Source organism: Serinus canaria, chromosome 22 (genome assembly GCF_022539315.1).
Source record: "Serinus canaria isolate serCan28SL12 chromosome 22, serCan2020, whole genome shotgun sequence".
In the NCBI taxonomy this organism is placed as follows: domain Eukaryota; kingdom Metazoa; phylum Chordata; class Aves; order Passeriformes; family Fringillidae; genus Serinus; species Serinus canaria.
Window position 1 is genome coordinate 1,572,096 of NC_066335.1, and position 18,401 is coordinate 1,590,496.

General features: G+C 41.6%; 1 protein-coding gene across 1 annotated transcript in view; it reads left to right on the top strand.

Annotated features, from left to right (window-relative positions):
• The first annotated feature begins 162 nt into the window (after nt 1-162).
• The window catches only part of KAT6A (lysine acetyltransferase 6A), a 30,154-nt gene continuing 11,915 nt past the window's right edge, over nt 163-18,401 (top strand). Inside the window, exons 1-12 of the mRNA XM_009097676.4 lie at nt 163-287; nt 2,113-2,155; nt 2,270-3,040; nt 11,764-11,872; nt 12,414-12,529; nt 12,780-12,861; nt 13,597-13,732; nt 14,624-14,937; nt 16,091-16,209; nt 16,682-16,797; nt 17,611-17,752; nt 18,206-18,367. Coding sequence (XP_009095924.3) covers nt 2,438-3,040; nt 11,764-11,872; nt 12,414-12,529; nt 12,780-12,861; nt 13,597-13,732; nt 14,624-14,937; nt 16,091-16,209; nt 16,682-16,797; nt 17,611-17,752; nt 18,206-18,367 — 1,899 coding nt within the window. The 5' untranslated portion in view covers nt 163-287; nt 2,113-2,155; nt 2,270-2,437. The remainder of the gene's footprint in view (nt 288-2,112; nt 2,156-2,269; nt 3,041-11,763; nt 11,873-12,413; nt 12,530-12,779; nt 12,862-13,596; nt 13,733-14,623; nt 14,938-16,090; nt 16,210-16,681; nt 16,798-17,610; nt 17,753-18,205; nt 18,368-18,401) is intronic.

Consider the following 18,401-nt stretch of genomic DNA (forward strand, 5'->3'; position numbering starts at 1 on the left):
CGGCCGCTCCCCTCACGCCCCGCCCCGCCCCGCCCCGCCCCGCGCGCTCCCAGCGCGGCCCCGCCCTCCCCGCCGCAGCTGCTGCCCCACAGCGCCCCCTGGCGGCCGCCTGCTCCCCGCCGCGCTGTTCCGTGGCCTCGCCACCCCCCTCCCCCCGCGGGCTGTTCCACCTCGCGCCCCCCCGCCCCCCGCCGCAGCGCGCCGGGCCCAAGATGGCCGCCGTGTCAGTTTCGGGCTTCGCTGCCGTCCGGCCTTCACCTCCCGGGACCCGGCGCTCGCGGCCCTCGGTAAGTAACGCTGGCGGAGCCGCGCCGGCTCGGGTGGTTGATGCCGAGGAAGTCGGGGACAGGCGGTTGGCGAGCTCCGTGGCCTGGGGAAGGGGAAGGCCCAGTTGGGCGCTCCAGGCTCGCGGCCTGTTCCGGCCCCGCCGCCGCTCTGCGCCAGGCCCGGCCCCGCCGTCCGCTCCCGCGGCGCTCGCCAGGCCCACGCCTCGGGGAGGTGGCGGCCACGGCACGGCACGGGTGAGGCGGGCGAAGCGGACGGGGGTCCGCGAGCTGAGCTCCGATCAGTGTCTGGCGCGGGAGAACGCGGCTGAGGCGGGCGCGGGCCTGGCCGTACCCGTGCGAGGAGCTGGCCGGGCCGCACTGCCCGTGTCCGGGAGGACGGAGAGCAGCGTGCGGCCCGGCTGTCTGCCGCGGCTGCGGCCTGCGCCCCGCTTTTCCCGAATTCGCCGGTGCGAGGGTCTGTGCTGAGGCAGTGCGCTCCTTGGGGCGCCTAGTGCGGGACCTACCCACGGTAGGGATGGGGACGAGCGGTAGCAGGTGCAGGGGTCGCTTGTCACCCAGAGGGCCAGCGAGAGAGTGACCCACCGGCGCTGGGACCGTCCCGGTGTCGCCCCAGCCTGGCTGGACGGTTGCATAACGCCCTGCGCACGGAGCTCGCCTTGGGAAAGGGGACGGAATCCTTCGGGCCTCGGGATCCAGGGGCAGGGGCACCGCGGGAGCGCATCTCCGTTTTGCGAGGAGGGCAGGTGTCCGGGACCGTATTTCCCTTGGCATCTGTTGTTCGCAGAATAAAAGAACTCTAGGCAAACACTGCATCTTTCCTGGTTTAAGCAGTCGTTCAGAGTCTTTCCAGTACTGGCCATGTGGAGCTCTGCTATTGAGTCTGATGTTTGTATGCAAATGTGTTCCGTGTGTTGATAAATTCTTCAGTACTTACTAGAAAGCAGAACACGATAACTGTGTTGTCAGCCTAGCTCTTGTCTAAAACTTCCCTTGTAGAAAATCATTATTTCTTGTCATAAACATTTTACAGATCCTTGGTTAATGTACTCCTGAAGTAGAACTTCAGCACAACAGACAGTTATCACACCCAGAAAAAGCTATTTTAACGATAACTAACTAAAGGCTCTAAAGTAGAGCCTCATTCCCTTTCACCAGCATCATTAATGAGCAGTGTCATAAGCATTCCTTCTATGCTGTGTATGGTCACCTGTTATTTTGTCCTCAGGTGTTTTCACTGGGCCTCATCAATACTGAAAATTATCATGTATTTTTTCTGTGCCCTCTAAAATAGAGCATTTTAATTGCAATCTCCAGCTGTGTTTATTCACTTTTTTCCTTTATGGAAGAACTGTCATAGCTTTTCTTCACAGATGGGAAACCCATGATTACACTCCTGAAAGTGCTCTGAAAGTTTCTTGCTGTTTGCTCAAGAGTCTTAGTTATTCCTATTTTCTGTCAAAGTTTCAGGCAGTGTCTTCCATGTGTAGAAATTAAGAGAGCTGCTGCTCTTTTAAGATGTTTGTTGTGGTTTTCTTTTTTTCCCCAAATATTAATTTATGTTGTGCTCAGCAGTGGTACAAATCTTGGTATAGACTAATGGATCAAAATGGAAAGGACACTTTTCTCTAGGTTGGATGGGGTAATTGTAGTGCTAAAGTATTTTTATATTAGTAGTGAAGATAAAATCTGAAGTGTTGCTTCGGTATTTCAGAAATGTAGTGGCTTAAAACTCTGCTGTGTGTTTAACAAATTAACATTGTCTGCTACTTATTTTTTCTTTTCTTCAAAACTGTTTTTTTTAAATGTCTCTCTTATTTTCTTCTAGGCCTAACATTAGAGCTCTTTTGGTTGTGAGACCAGAAGCTCAGGTGAGATAATGCTGAAATCTTCATATATTTGTATAAAACCTTTCTGCGAAGGTGTTATGGGATTTATTGGAAAGACTATAGAAGTTTCTAATTGTTTTGTTCTCTTCTCTTCAGCGTGAAAACAAATAATGTTTGAGAAAGAAGGATTAATTCAGAACAGAAAACGTGTATGCTATGGTTAGCTGGTTCCCATCATTCGAGGATCTGTTTTCTCATCATTTGAAACTCGTTCAGCATCAGGACAAAGGATAACGACTCTATGGATATACAGAATCCTTCACCATGGTAAAACTCGCCAACCCGCTGTACACAGAGTGGATTTTGGAGGCAATCAAAAAGGTAAAGAAGCAAAAACAGCGACCTTCAGAGGAGAGGATATGCAATGCAGTGTCATCTTCGCACGGTTTGGACCGCAAAACTGTTCTGGAACAGTTAGAGTTGAGTGTTAAAGATGGAACTATTTTAAAAGTCTCCAACAAGGGTCTCAACTCCTACAAGGATCCTGATAATCCTGGGAGAATAGCACTTCCCAAGCCTCGGAACCATGGCAAGTTGGATGGTAAACCAAATGTGGACTGGAATAAACTTATTAAACGGGCAATTGAGGGCTTGGCTGAGTCTAGTGGCTCATCCCTGAAGAACATCGAGCGCTTTCTGAAAGGTCAGAAAGATGTGGCTGCATTATTTGGAGGCAGCGCCGCCTCCATTTTTCACCAGCAATTACGATTAGCTGTCAAACGTGCTGTTGGCCATGGTAGGCTCCTTAAGGATGGACCTCTGTACCAACTCAACACTAAAGCAACCACTAATGCTGATGGGAAGGAGAGTTTTGAGTCTCTTTCCTGTCTCCCTCCAGTGTGTCTCCTTCCCCATGAAAAGGATAAGGTAAGACAGTTTTTGTGTGGTTGTTTTCTTGTGGTCAATGCAATGTGTCAATACAAAGTTGCAATTTGAGGCCAATAATCTTGACTCTGTTATGTTTGAAGTTATTACTGTGTTTAGGATCCCGTTGTATCCAGTTTTCTAAACATGAGAGGAAATGGACTGTAATTTGTACTTTGGATCAGAAAATTGCAGATGGGCTACTGGGGGGATTTACAATTCCACTGCTTCTGTGCAGTGGATCTGGAGGTATGGTAACAGGCTTACTGTAGGTGTGTCAGCAAAACACAGCAAGTCAGCTCCTCTCTGGAAGGTGAGATGGATTTGCAAATGAAACTGAGATGATCTCTTGCTTTCACATTTTTATTTGACTGCCATTTCTTCTTTCTCTTGGAATTCAGGTAATGTAGTGAGGGGCTGATAAGAAATTGCCACCTAATGCTGTCTTAGAGGCTTTCTTTATAATGGGCTAAGAACTTTCTGTTCCAGAACCTCTTTGTTGTGAAATAGGAAGAAACCTGGTCTAGTGGAAGATTTTTAAGGTCCTTGCCCACCCAAACCATTCTGTGATCTAGAGAGCATGGAGATCCTGGTAGGAGCACTCAGGGACTTCTGTTCCCTCTGCCCCCTCCTCTCTCCCCCATTTTAAATACATGTTCTTTATAAAAAACAATTTTTCTGTTGCTTTCTCTTATTTTTTGTGGTTTTCCCCTCCTTTCTGCCATACTTATGCATTCCTAAGGTCATTGATCCTCCCCTCTAACCTCAAGATGAAGGTGTTGGAGTGAAATTCATACCCAGTCAGTATCTTTTTATTCCTTCTGTTACTGTGAATGCAGAGTAGATCAGAAGCTTGTCTTTGTTTACTGAAGATCAATTTGTCAGTGGTTCATATATTTGTGCTACTTGTCTCTAGGACATCTAGAATGTGAAAATTATTCTTTTTTTATCCTAAAAAGATTCATTTTTCAGCAGAATGGGACATTTTTGGTTGTTATAAATATCCTGTTCAGGGATGAATTCTTTGGGTGTGTCCTACTCATGGTTTTTGAAGTCAGCTTCACTCTCTAGTGAGAGATTCTTTAGTGATCTATTAGGATTTGGAGATTTAAAACTGCTGTAGGAGACTTCTTTATAAAGAAAATAAAATCTGCACAGCTGCTTTATCACCAGTAAAGTTTTTCTGAAGTTCTAATTTAACTGTGGGAGCTTTACTGTGGACACAGTAGTTAACTTGTCAGTGTGTTGTGCTGTGGGCTGGCACAATGTAGGAAGTATTACTGTGCTGAAAATTCCAGTGTTCTGTCTACAAATGTTTCCTGTGTAAATCCCCAACTTTATCCACAATGAAATCAGTATAGCTGTAAAATGTTATGAAAAATGGATATAAACAACCCTGGCACATGAGGTGACTGGGTTGAGAGTGGGTAATAGTGGCTGTGCATGTTATTAACACAGTTTGTTTCACAGCCTACTCAGTCTTCTTGAGATGTTCTGAAACTCAGGAGCAGCTTGATATTCTTTGAGATTAATTGTTCCCTGTGCTGTTCCTAAAATGTTACAAATCAGAGTGGTGAACGGTAGTATGAGCTACTATAAATACTGAATTTAGTCTGGGATTTGTTTTTTGTCCCCCTGGAAAAATATAAATTTTGCAAGGTATTCTTTCAATAAATTCTTCAGAGTTTTTGTGTCTGTGTGTGTCTGTGTTTAACCCTGGGTGTCTGCTCTTCATGTACCATCTCTGTGCTGGGTAACTCAGGCAGAGTTTGATGCTAGTCTGAGGTAATTTTGAATATAAAATGTTAAAACATGTAGGTTCTGCCAGCTTTAATTGACTGGCACGTTGGTGGTGGCTCAGAGTTCCTGTTCTCCAAGATTTTTAAGACACTTTATTTTTTGGTTTTGTTTTGTTCTTGGTTGGTTGCTTTTTTTCCATGCAGACAGTGCAATGACCTTCACTCTACTGCTTCCTGTTAAATCTCAACCCCTTTTTGCAGGTGGAGATGCCATACTCTGCTATAGTGATTTTCTTGATTTCCTGGGTTCTTGAGAGTGCTAAGGGATTTTTTTTTTCTCTTCTTTTTTTATTTCTCTTTAATGGAATATACTTGGTACAGATTCTTTGGGAGTATTGTGACCGTGTTTACCTTAATTCTTAGAAGAGCCTTGGCAGTAACATGAACATAAAAGTTCAACCTCCCACCTGCCTGACAGTCCCTGAGCAGCAGCCCCCAGAGAGCTTCTCCCCAGTTTCTGTCCTGAGCATGGCACCATCTGGTCTAGAAGAGCTCTTTGGCTAGGCTGGGACAGCTGTTCCAGCTGTGTGCCACCCCAGCATCCTGTGCCTGCCAGCCTGCTCACTGCAGGTGGGGTGAGAAGCTAAAAAGTCCTTGACTCTGGTGTAAACCCTACTTGGCCCAGCTGAAACATCAGTGAGTTATCCAAAGTGTTCTCATCCTAAAAAACACAGCACCACACCAGCTACTAGGGGAAGAATTAACAGGAACTCAGCCAAAGCCAGCACAACTGTTCAGTAGTTAATGCAATATTACTACAATGCAATAATTGCCTTGAGAGACTGCTACAACACTGTAAGATTTAATAATGTTGAAGAGCAAGGAGCTCTTTCCTGGTACACCATGGTGAGGAACTTAAGCTCTAGTAAGCTGCAGGTCTTAAGGGTGGATTCCTTAAAGATAGCTTGCTCTGCTTTTGTTTTGTTGACACTTGTTACAGAAAGAATCTTTGTAAAATCATTATTATTAAAAAAAAAACCCAGCAATAACATATCAGCTAACTGAAGGAGAAATGGAAATAGTTGTTCTGTGTGTTAGAAGTTCCCAGAGCATCTGAAATTTGATCTCAGGACAACAGTAGGACTGTTTCTTCCTCAGTTAGAAGGAAAATACAGGTGGTATATTTGATAGCCATTTGCACTGTCCTTGAAACTGTCTTTTATGTCAGTTCAAACTGTCTGTGGCTGCAGCAACCTTTAAGTAAATTATCTTGGTATTATCCTGCAGTATAGGTGAGAGTTTAAAGCCAAAATTCAGGAAGTGCTTCCTGAAAAAAATTGAGAGGAATTTCTGTGGCTGAAAAGATTTAAAGCAGATTCCCTGTGCTGCTCACTTGCATGTTCCTTATGTTGTGTCTATTTCCTAGTTTTGTGTTGCTATTTATATCTGTTGGTGCTGATCAATCAGTTTAACTGTGGACTGTTATCCATGCAGCATCCTTCAGGCCTTCCTTCCTCCCAAGAGTAGTTCTAGAGCCCAGGGTGCACTCATAAACTCCCATGAAGCCAAACTTTTTGTATCTTTTTAGAAAGTTCATATGAGGGCATCATAGTTGTTTTGAAGGCCTTTAAGCATGCAATAACTAGTGCTGTTTTGTGCCTGTTTAAGTTAGTAATTGCTAATTCCATGTCTTAAATGAAACAACTGTCCAATTGCTGTAAAGAGGTTATTTTTGGATTGATTTATGTGGGGTGGAGTACATAAATGATCTGCAGCTAGAACACTGTAATTACATATTGAGAGCTCACCCATCTCTCCAAGGGCACTGTTCAAGCTGAGGCTCTCAGCTGGAGGAGGATTAGGAGTCACTCTCTTCCAGCTGGGTCTGGGGAAGAGCAGTCTGTAGTTGTGTCTAAAAAACCCTTGTGGTTGATAACAGATGGCCTCCATCTGTACACTGTGTACCCCTGGAAACCCAAGTGTTAAAAAATTACCTTGAACTTTATTCACTCAATTAGTGAACAGGTGAAGTACTTGTAGTAATTGAGCAAATCTAAGCAGCTCCTAAAGACTATTGCCATGGGCACCTGTGAAGGGGTGTTGTGAACTGAAGAATTCAGTGTGCATTGGGGCTGAGAGGTACCAGGAGTGGTGCAGGCAGTGTCCAGAGTCAGGATAACTTGGAGGCAGAGCTTGTCACTCTGGGAAGACATCAGATAACTTAAATGTCTTCATCTGTGTCAGTGGGTACTGCTGTGGAGGAAATCTTTTTAACAGTGTTCTCTCCATTTTGTGCTCAAGGTGGTAAAGTTTAAAAACCTGAGTAGGATTTGGTGTCACAGTTGAACTTGTGTGGGTGTCCTGGAATCAGGGAGAGATCTTTAATGTGCATGCAAGGCTCATTGACAGCTCCTTTTGTGTCTTCTCTGATATCATGTTTATGGGGGGCCCTGCATTCTGTTAAATCCTTTTTTTCATTTTCTACCTGAAGTATTTTCCATTCTTTTAGGGATGCTGCTAATCTTGCAGTAAAGCAGTGTACTGTATGTAAAGACAGAATAATTACCTCTGTGCACAGACATTAGACATTACTTAGGTTTTAACAAAAATCTTATCCCCAAAGTAACTTGTTATTTCTAGAAATCAAAGTCAGTGTTGAAATTCTTTATTTTTTGTGACCATCTAAGAATTGTAAATGCCAGGTTTTTTGCAGTGAGAGGAATTAAGATTTCAGCTTGCTCTTGATTCGAGTGGTGTCTTTTTCTTTTGCAGCTGTGGAAGTCTGTGACTTCTTAGAAATACCTTTTGATCTAAAATAGAGTAATATAATCATCTGTCACTCCCAAGACAGCATCCTGTATTTTCTCAAAATTTATGAAGCTGGGACCAAGTGTAGGTGAGAGCTTACAGGATATAACTTCAGTAACTTGAACTGCTAGGTTCCTGAATCAGTGTCAAGTGAAGCGAGTTTCTTTATGCTGCAGAGAAGGAAATCTGAGCCTCTCTCTCCCCTCACTGCCTGAGTTTGCAGTCAGGAAGTCTTGGCATGTGATTCTGATTGTGACTAACAAATCTTGAGTAGTTTTAATCCTCTGATTAGAGAACTTGTTCATTCTAGGAAGGTTATTTAGCAGTTGACTGTCTAAGCATTTTCAGTTGACATTCTGTGAAGTTTTTCCCATGTGCATATCTGATAGTGAGATAATTTCTTTAGTTTGAGTGTCAGCCCCAGATACTATTCACATTATTTTTTGCACTGATTTCCAGATATCAATAATCACTGCAGAAAATTCAGTCAGTATGTACCTCATTAATATCCAAGCTATTGCCCTTTGCACTTGACTCTACTCTTGTAGCAGCATTTCAGATTTTCTCTCTGAAAAAATTTCTCTCTTTGTATTAGTCCTTCCTCAAACAGCAGCACTTATTTTAAATATTCTTTAATTTTTTTATTTAAATTACTCTGTGTTTCTCTTAAGAAGAGGTGTGTATTTCATGCTTGTTCCTTTCTTCTGTATGCTATTTTGTCTTTTCTCCCTTACATTTCTTTTAATGTAGTCTCATGTTTTAGGCCATCATTCTGCCATATAAATATGCTTCTTCCTTACAAGTGTATTGGAGACAATATCCATTTACACAGACAAGCATACCAGTGTGTGCTATGGTAATAGCTTTTCTTGGGTGTATTAAAATATATTTAGCATTGTTTTCTTGAGTAAAAACAGTATTTTAAAGGATTTCTTTTTTTATTCTCAGTTTTTTTATTTTTTTCTTTCACTATACTGTCTGGAGGTAACATTAGGAGTTGTGATTTGGTAACTTCTATAGAAGAGGGATTAGTTACCAACCATTGCTGCTACAAGTTGATATTATTTAATAGTATTTCCTAAATTCTGCAGTTTTCTCTATATACAGCAAAGAAGCCTGCACGATTTGTAAAATGACTTTTACGATATGAAATTCATTGGTTCTGGTTTTACTGAGGCATGGAACTGATCCAAAAGCCTGGAATCCAGGCTTTGTGATGCTGTGCTCACTGAAACATGTTTCCTCATGTTTAAAATAATTCTTTTCCCTGTGGTGTAGGTTGTACTTTCCCTCTGTCTTTTCTGGTTCATCTGCTCTTGCCAGGAGCTACAGCTTTTGAGGAAGACCTTTGCAACAGAATGGGCTATTTGAAGTGAGGAGCAATGATTTGTCACTTGCTTAAAAACAGACACACAAAAAAGCATTATCCCGTGTGAATTCTCAGAAACCATCTACCCTTGCTTCTAGGGGGCTCACATTCAGGGGATCTTAAAGAGCAAAGCAAAAAAAAAAAAAAAAAGTTGGTGTGAGTGTTTGTGTTTCTTTTCTGCTGATTTAAATTCTATACCCACTCGATTCCAACCACAATGACACCAGAAGAGGGGACAAAGACTGTCCTGCTATCTAGTGAGCCTCAGATGGCACTAAAACATCTGTGAAGTGCTTTAACATTACTGGCAAGTGACCATTGTGACATTGTGGCTGCACACTTGACTGTGAGTTCTGAGGCCTCACTTTTCCTAAATTCAGAAGACTGCAAAGCAGATGGGTTCACCAAAAACGAGATGGTAACATTACTGCACACAGGTTTTTCCTTCAGCTCTTCTCTGTATTTGCCTTTAGGAGAGCACACAGTCTGAGAATCTTTAAGGCACATTTGGTTTCTAGAAACCCTTTGTATAGTAACAACATGTGCAGAGAGGCTGGCAGGCTGTAAGACACTGTCAGTCCAATTTGTTCTGGCTCCCTCCCTCACTGAATCTGGTGACATCACACAGATAGATGTGCTTGCAAGCAAAACAGCAGAAGGAGTTGAATGGCTGCCAAAAATTTGCAGTATGAAACTGAGCTGCCTGTTTCCAGTCTTGTTTTCACTAATCTTTCATTGTGTGCTTGCATTTTTCACTTGCCAGGATGTTCTTTGCTGAACAAACACAGCAGCAGAGAAATCTCTCCATACTTAGCATAACAGTCTCACACAGAAGCTTTGGAAGAGTGGCCTGATCTCCACATTCAAAATTGTTCCAATTTAATTAATTACTCTAAAACATTCTGAATTCTAGTAGAGCCTTCCCCCAAACTGTAGGTGTTTTGAGGTTTTTTTAAATGTGGTAAAGTGTTTGCTTGCAGCTTGCCAGGGTGGTAAATACAGGAAACATTGAAGCTGTGAAGGACAGTCTTTGATCTGGTTCCTCCAAACCTAGACAGTGTTACATGTGGGCATCCAGATTTGAAGAACTGTGGGGGTGAGCAGAGTATGCACAAATACTTTCTAAAACAGAAAAAAACTACTGTCTTAGGCTATTGACTGTCTACAAAACTCTCTTGGATGAAATAAATTGTTCATGCACTTCCTGGAGAGGATATGTGAAATAATTTTATTTTTCCCCTGAAAAATTGCATGAGTGTTAAAGCTTTCCTTTCAAAAGGCAGAAGGTAAAAGTAATTCCTGAAATCTTGATTCCAAAGAAATTGAAGCACTGATTGACCCTTCAGACACAAGGGTTTTTTCCCCAGTAAACCTGATCCTGACTGGAAGCAGCTAGCTGTCTGACTCCTAGAGTCCAGTCGTGAACAGGAGGAGAACAGTTTGATCCCCTCTGTCTGTTCAAAGAGGATGGGAATCCCTGCATAGCTGATTTCAGCTCATGTTGCTGTGGTGACTGTGGCTGGAAAGATACTGCCTGTGGGCAGTGAAGATGCCAGCCTGCCCCTCCCACTTGGATATTAATGATTTTTATGCTTGGCATAACTATCTACAGTTGTCTTATTCTCTATTTCTCAAAAGGAAAAAACTGCAATCCTTCAATTAATGAATCCTGTGAACTTATTCCAAACTGAAGTAGTTTGATGGGCAGGTGATTTCTACTTCAGCATCATTTGGGATTTACCCAAAGGCTAATAGAAATAGAAATATTCTAAATGAAGAGTGTCAGGCTTTCATTCCTCTTGGGTGGCTTCATTTTGAAACAGCGAATTTCCCAGGTGTTCAGATTGTTTCCATCTCGTGGGTGCTTTAAGGACCATACCTGAGACTGGAAGTGTGCTGTGTGTGCTGTGTCTGTTCAGGCAGAGCTTTCACATTTTCAGTTTCTGTATTACAGTAGAATAAACAAACCTGATTCCTGCAAGAAACTGGATACAGCTTTGGCTTAGGCAGAGTAAAGGTGCTTGAAGTTCTTCTGGCATATGCTTCCGTGCAATAATTAACAGTGTGCACATATGTACCTGCAGAATAGATTCTGAAAAGCTGTGTTTGAAATCCCTCACTGGAACTTCATACAGTGTGATTTTAGCATATTTGTATTGTATTTTTAAATGAAATTTTGTGTACATCTTTGCTATGGAAACTGTAAATCACAGGATTTAAATCTAGGATTTAAATGGATTAGAAAGAATTTGCTAGATAATGATACCCAGCACTTAATGTTAAATTAGGCTGTCCTTTTCACTCTTTTTAATTGACCGAGTGCCACTTAAAAGCAAACTATTATTGCACTGGCTACTTGTTTGATGAGAATGTCATCTTTGATCTTTGTAGAATGTCAGTCCTTAAATTTAAAAATGTCCTGCTTATTCCACTCCAAATGTCTTGTTGGCTAGTCCATAACTATTTCTTACTTTGCTAGTGCTGTGCCTCATCTTAAATACATCTTTTTCACTACACAATGTCTTAACTTTTTCAGAGAGAGCACACCTTTTTATCTGCATGTGATTGCCATATAGCATACCCACATAATTTTCTGCAGGAAGATTTTATTTTCCAGTGTTAACAGTTGCACAGTTTTTGTGCTTTGGAGTACTAACTTCTATTCAGTTAGTGCTGTCTTAAATGTGAGAACCAGATAAAATCTTTGAGACGTGATGTGTATTAACATATTTATGTGATGTATAAATTTTGTGTATTACAGTTTGCTCCCCTGAGATACCCAGTGCTCTCACTGTCTGTTTTCCTCACAGCCGGTTGCTGAACCAATTCCAATTTGCAGTTTCTGCCTTGGTACAAAAGAGCAAAATCGGGAGAAGAAACCTGAAGAGCTCATCTCTTGTGCTGACTGTGGCAACAGTGGTAGGTGCCCACTGCCTCCCCTTCCCTTGAGACAGAAAAGCTGGGGCACTGCCAGGTGCTGCCCTGTGCACAGAGGGAGTGTGCATCTAGTAGGAATTTAATGGTGGAGTCACTCCTGCTGACCCTGCCATGTGAGGAATATTCCTCTGTGGAAATAATACACAAGTATAGTTCAGCTGAATCTTAGCTTCCAGAGAGGAGGCAGCTAAATTAACCTAGCACAAATAACTCATTTGGCTCCTGGAAGTTTGTTGGGTTTTTTTAATGTGGCAATGAAGACCAGTTTCACCATGTTTCTCAATTCAGTTATGAAGAATTAGCTTTGGGTTCTTTTTGTATGTGGCCCTACTGTTTGCTGTCTAGGGCATTGGTTTGTGTTATAGGTAGGTAAGACTAGAAGCACCAAAAAATAGGAGTATCTGAATGGCCAAAATTCTGCATGGGAATACGTAATTGGCTAAGTAGTCTCTACATGAGCTACCTATGGCCATGAACAGAGGGAGAATGATTTTACCAGTAACATTTTCTCTTTTTCCTGCAGGTCATCCGTCCTGTTTGAAGTTCTCTCCAGAGCTGACCGTTCGGGTGAAAGCCTTGCGATGGCAGTGTATTGAATGCAAAACGTGCAGCTCCTGCAGAGATCAAGGCAAAAATGCTGTGAGTATAGGGAAGCATGGATTCAGTGAGGTGGATACCAGTTTTGGGGCTGTTGTGTTAAACTAGAAAATAAAATTGTATTAGAGGCAAATATCTACAGCTTTTATTTTAGTCTGGTACTCTGAGACCTGTGAAATACCTTGAATTGTCTGTAGTTGAAAACGGTGTGTGCCTGTTCTCTGAAATGGTGACAGATGCATGGAGGGCTTGATGGTGATGCACATATAAAGAGACATTATGTCTTCAACAGGATAACATGCTGTTTTGTGACTCCTGTGACCGTGGCTTTCACATGGAATGCTGTGATCCTCCTCTTACCAGGATGCCAAAAGGTGAGGACTTTGTGGTGAAAATGATAATTTAAGATGGTGTTGGAAGAGGATCAGTGGCAGGCAATGCTTCCACCTATTTGGTCCTCTTTTAGCTACATTGAGCTCATTTTAGTATGGAATTACCTTTCACAAAGGGTCAGAACTTCACATCCAGGTTTTTTTCACTGTCTCCTGTTTCCTGTACATTGCTCTCTGTGAAGGATTTAAAAAAATATTTTGAGGTTTGAAGGAATAGAAGTGATCCCTACAGATGAAGATGATCAGCTTTCATTTGCATGAATAGCCTTGTACAAAAGAAAGAGATGGCTCGTATGTGTTTGAAGGGATATGCACTTGGACAGTAGAATATTCTGGACAAATGAACTTCTCTTTCCAATCAGACAGCAGATTATCTCTGGGAGATTCTTCCTTGGCAGTTAGAAGAAAACTTCCGTATATAAGATAGTTGGAAGAAGTATAGTCATAAGCAGATAATGGGATAATTAACCATTTAATTATGCTTTTCTGATGATGTATTTCCAATTAAGGAGACTTCCTTTGTGTTTGGAACTCTTTGGGAGCTGGGGAATATTAAAAGGGCTTGAGTTTAGATTGTTGAAGCATACCCATGATTCTTCTTCCATGTATTTGGTGCTGTTCCTACCCTAAATCTCAGAAGGCCCGTGGGCTGCATTTCTCCCTTGTGTCCTCTGTAGATGTCTTCTGCATTCAGTGATGGAGACTTGTGTCTTACAGGTATGTGGATATGTCAAATATGTCGGCCACGGAAGAAAGGAAGAAAGCTTTTACAGAAGAAGGCAGCACAGATCAAAAGACGCTATGCTAACCCAATAGGACGTCCTAAAAACAGGTTAAAGAATCAAACCACAACGTAAGTCTCTGCAAGGAAGAGTAAGATGTGGAATTCTGTAGGACAAGGGGTGTTTCTAAAGTCTCTCGTCTGCTTTGTGAGAAGTTTTCTTTTACAACTAAGAGCTCTTTATTAGAGATTTTCTGAAAAGGGCTGTGAAAGACTTGAAGTAACCTTAGTGCTTGGCCAAGATTTCTTTACTCTTTGTAGTAATTTACTATTTATTTTTGAAGTATCCCTTATAGTCATAGACAAACTTTGCTGTTCATGTCATCTCTTTTGCTGGATGGCTTCCATTTCAATAGAGTTTTAAAGTTTGCAGTCTTAAAGATTGCAGCTGGTTGGAGAGCAATGCTGTTTTCAGTAAGGTGACCATCAGTGGTTTAGGTTCTTAGCTAACAGTTAATACATGAAGGATGGGCCTTTCTGTGGAATTTTTACAACAATTTCCTATCAGTACAAAAACTATGGCAAATGACAAGTGTAAATGTTCAGTGATTGCATAAAATGAAGCCTTCTGTGCAATTTATTAGTTCTGGTTACTGATTTTAAAATCTAACGTTAAATTTGGTGAAAATCTATTGTTTATACTCAGATTAGTTTGACATAATGTTCAGTGCAAAGAAAAAGCACCTTGTACAGCACCTTTACTAGTTTGACATAATGTTCAGTGCAGAGAAAAATAGTACAGCACCTTCTACTAGTTTGATATAATGTTCAGTGTAAGAAAAATTGTACAGCACCTTCTACTGAGATGTTCAAATCCTGCCTGCTGTAGGGTACAGACTCTTGATGACTCCCATATTATTAAATTTTTCAGTGCACATTCTGTGGGGTTGATAAATAGGCAGAGAAGATGGTAGGCCACCTTTCCATATCTTTTGACAACATTTTTCCCTTCTCATCCTTTAGATCTAAAGGTCCTTTCAGCAAAGTTCGCACCGGTCCTGGTCGGGGTCGGAAGCGTAAGATGGCTGTGTCCAGCCAGTCAGCATCCTCAGAAGGAGGATACCTGGAGCAGACAGATGTCTTGGACTTCTGCAGAGATGGCAGCAACACCTTGAAGTTTAATAAGAAAACCAAAGGGCTTATAGATGGCCTTACTAAATTCTTCACTCCTTCCCCTGATGGACGAAAAGCTCGAGGAGAAGTGGTTGACTATTCTCAGCAGTATAGGATCAGGAAAAAGGGTACCAGGAAATCTAGCACTTCAGAATGGCCCACAGGTAAAGATTTTTCACCCTGCCAATGTAAGTATCCTGTATGCCAAGCAAATGTTCAAAGGCTAGGAGGTTGAACTGACTGGAATTGTTAGAGGCTGGAGACTTTGAGCTGAAAGTTAACACTGGAATGCACTTAGCTCTGGTGCATTGAGGTAGAATACAAGCTGGAAAAAGGAGGTGACCCTAGAGATCTTAACCTCTTTATATATGATGACAAGGTGTTGTGAGGGGTTAAATGATTACAGTGAGGTAGAATGCCCATTGGTAAGGAGGCATTTGCAGACAGCCTAGGAAATGGGCTAAATAATGGCACATTTGGAAGAAATAACATAGACAGTGGTTCCTAAAAATTAGGAGCAGGAGGGCAGAAGCATGAAATGGAAAATAGATAACTAAAACCAGTCTGACAGACCCAAGAGTTTCCAATCTATGGATGCATGCAAATGTTCCTTACATTTCTCAGCCATAGAGGAGCCTGTTTGTGCAGCTTGACATCTTCTTGCTGAAAACTGTCCCTTCCCTTTGGAATGCAGTTCTGCTTTGCTTCTATTTTTTTACTTTTCTACTTAAGATATTATCTGTGCCTGGACCTTTATTTAATTTCTGTATTTGGATATTTAAAGTTATGCTGGATGGTCCTGAATTGTTCCTAAGCAGGCATTGGGAAACATTCCACAATAAAATACTATATTTACAGCTTTAGATTAGTTACCTGCATTAACCTGGCAGGTGCTGGAAGAACAGCTGGCAGTGAGGTGAAGTGTCTGAGGGTTTTGTTGGGTTTTTTCTTTAGGTTTGTTTGTTTTTGTTGAAGGTGACAAATGTAGGTATCCTGGTTTTTCTTTTGCCGGGGACAGTGTTTAAATAGCTGTGATCCTTGTTTGTGAAAAACAGGCTTAGTGGCAAGCCATTTATGCCCTCATGGTACTATGAATATTAGGTGGCAACATTTGGGCCTGCTTAAATGTAGGACAGTACTTACATGGTCCCAAATCTAGAACCTGTTCTTGCTTTGTGATCCCAAATCTGAATAGAAAATCCCATCAAAAAAACCTGGCACAGTGTGTGAATGCAGCCAGGTGTTGTTTGTCACTGCACTAAAAGCAAATACTTTTCTGTAAATGTGTGTGAAGACAATTCCCTCTTTCATTTACAGACAATCAGGATGGCTGGGATGGAAAACAAGAAAGTGAGGAGCGTTTTTTTGGAAGCCAGGATGTCTTGAATGAAAAAGACATGGAGTTGTTTCGAGATATTCAGGAGCAAGCACTGCAGGTAAAGTTAAATGTAAAGTTCACAGTAGTCCATCAGAGCTGGGAAGACACTAATGTGTGATGTAAATCCTTTCATGTTCTAGTTTTTAACCTCAGGAGCAGTTTATGTTTCTGTTCTTCACTATTGAAATAACAAGTAAGGAAGTTACAGTAAGAGTCAAGAAAGACTGTATTAAACTGCACTTTCAACTAATTTGTATTTAAAACTATGCCATGCAACACTGTGAATGGTAGTGGAGATACATGGTTATGATAATGTTTATTAATTCTTTCTTTTTGTAAATCCCATGGTTGCTTGAAGTGTGACTGGTACTGGTTTTTAGTGTCAGAGAGCAACATCTGCATCTTCCTAATTACCAGTGAGTTCGAGCAGGATGGACTGTCTAGATCAAAATGTTTTCATTTATTTAATATTAAAAGTCTTTCACTTGGAAATTCATGAAAAAAACAAGGGTTTTTTTCCCCTTGCATAGAAAGTAGGGGTGACTGGGCCTCCTGATCCACAAGTGCGCTGCCCTTCTGTTATAGAATTTGGCAAATACGAAATCCAGACCTGGTACTCCTCCCCATATCCACAGGAATACTCAAGGTAAGACTCTTCTTTGTTCTTCTCCAGAGTTTATGGGAAAGCTGTGCTCCAGCAGGCAGAGAAATCTGCTGGTTCCTACATTTTGGTGTCTGAAATATTCTTCTGCAGTGCTGCACGTGTAGTTGCTTTGTTGTTCTCTTGCTTAAGAACTTTGCAAGTTGTCTAAACTGCAATCTCCTTGAACTTTATTCAGAAGGAGGAATGACTTGTAAGGGCTGTGGCTAGAGGAAGAAAATGAAGTGAAACTTTATTCTGCCATTTAATGAGAACATGTGGTCTGTCATGGGGAATGATTCCAGCTGTACAGACATTCCTGCTGAAGCTACAGTGTATAAAAATGGAGTTAAATCACAAGGATTTTGGGATACTTGCATTCCAGTTGTGCATGTCAGTGTGGTGTGTGAAACAGTTTTAAAGCAGATGGGTAGGTGGTGATGTGACCATCACTCAAAGGTGTGTGCAGACAGCTGGGGTGTTGTCTGTGACAGTGAGGATAAGAAGGGAATAGGAAATATTTATTGGGAAAACTGGGAAGAGTTACTGGTTTTCTTCCTAGGATTTTAATATATTTCTTCTGGCAGAACTTAATAATGTCAATGTAATTATGCAGGGCATTAAAGGCATTTTTTAAATATGCATTTGTGACAGAATAAGTGTCATGACTTTAACTGTGGTGATGTGGTTTTGCCCTCATTAGCACACACACAAGGTGAGTGTATAGTGGGTTTGTTTTCAGCAAGCTCTTTGTCAGTGGGGGTGAGGAAATTTATACAAAATCTGTCTTCAGTCTCTGTTCTTTATCTTTGCTTACAGGCTACCGAAGTTGTACCTTTGTGAATTCTGTCTAAAATATATGAAAAGCAGAACTATTCTCCAACAGCATATGAAAAAATGTGGGTGGTTTCATCCTCCAGCCAATGAAATTTACAGAAAAAATAATATATCAGTCTTTGAGGTAAGTTAGGAAATGAAGCTGCTTGCTCTTAGCTATAAATTAGGGTCCTACACCTAATCATGTGATGAATTTTTCATAGTGCTAAACATCTTCATTCTTGAAACATTGCAACTCCTGAGTTTCCAGGAGTGAAGAACAACAAGCAAGCAGCCAGTAGGAACTGACCTTGTGTACAGATTATTCATCTGTAAAACACAGAAGACTCACTTTGGAAAAATCTGGGGTTTTTATTTTACAAAAATTAATTTGAAGTTATCTCTTAAGCTATTGAGTGTAACAGTGACTTGGTCACAGCCTCTGTTCTGTGGAAGTTTTAAGTCCTTTGAGATGCTCCCTGTGACAGAGGAGTCTTCTCTCATGTTAGGATATTTCAGATGTACAGGGGTACTTGTGGGAAGCCTGTCCTTACATAACAGCAAATGGAGTGACAGAACTTTTCCTCCTGTCTCTAAGGTTGATGGCAATGTCAGCACTATCTACTGCCAGAATTTGTGCTTGTTAGCTAAACTCTTCTTGGATCACAAGACTCTCTATTATGATGTGGAGCCATTTCTTTTCTATGTGCTGACACAGAATGATGTCAAGGGCTGTCACCTTGTTGGCTACTTTTCCAAGGTGAGTATTTGGTACAGATTGTTTGGTGTGATGA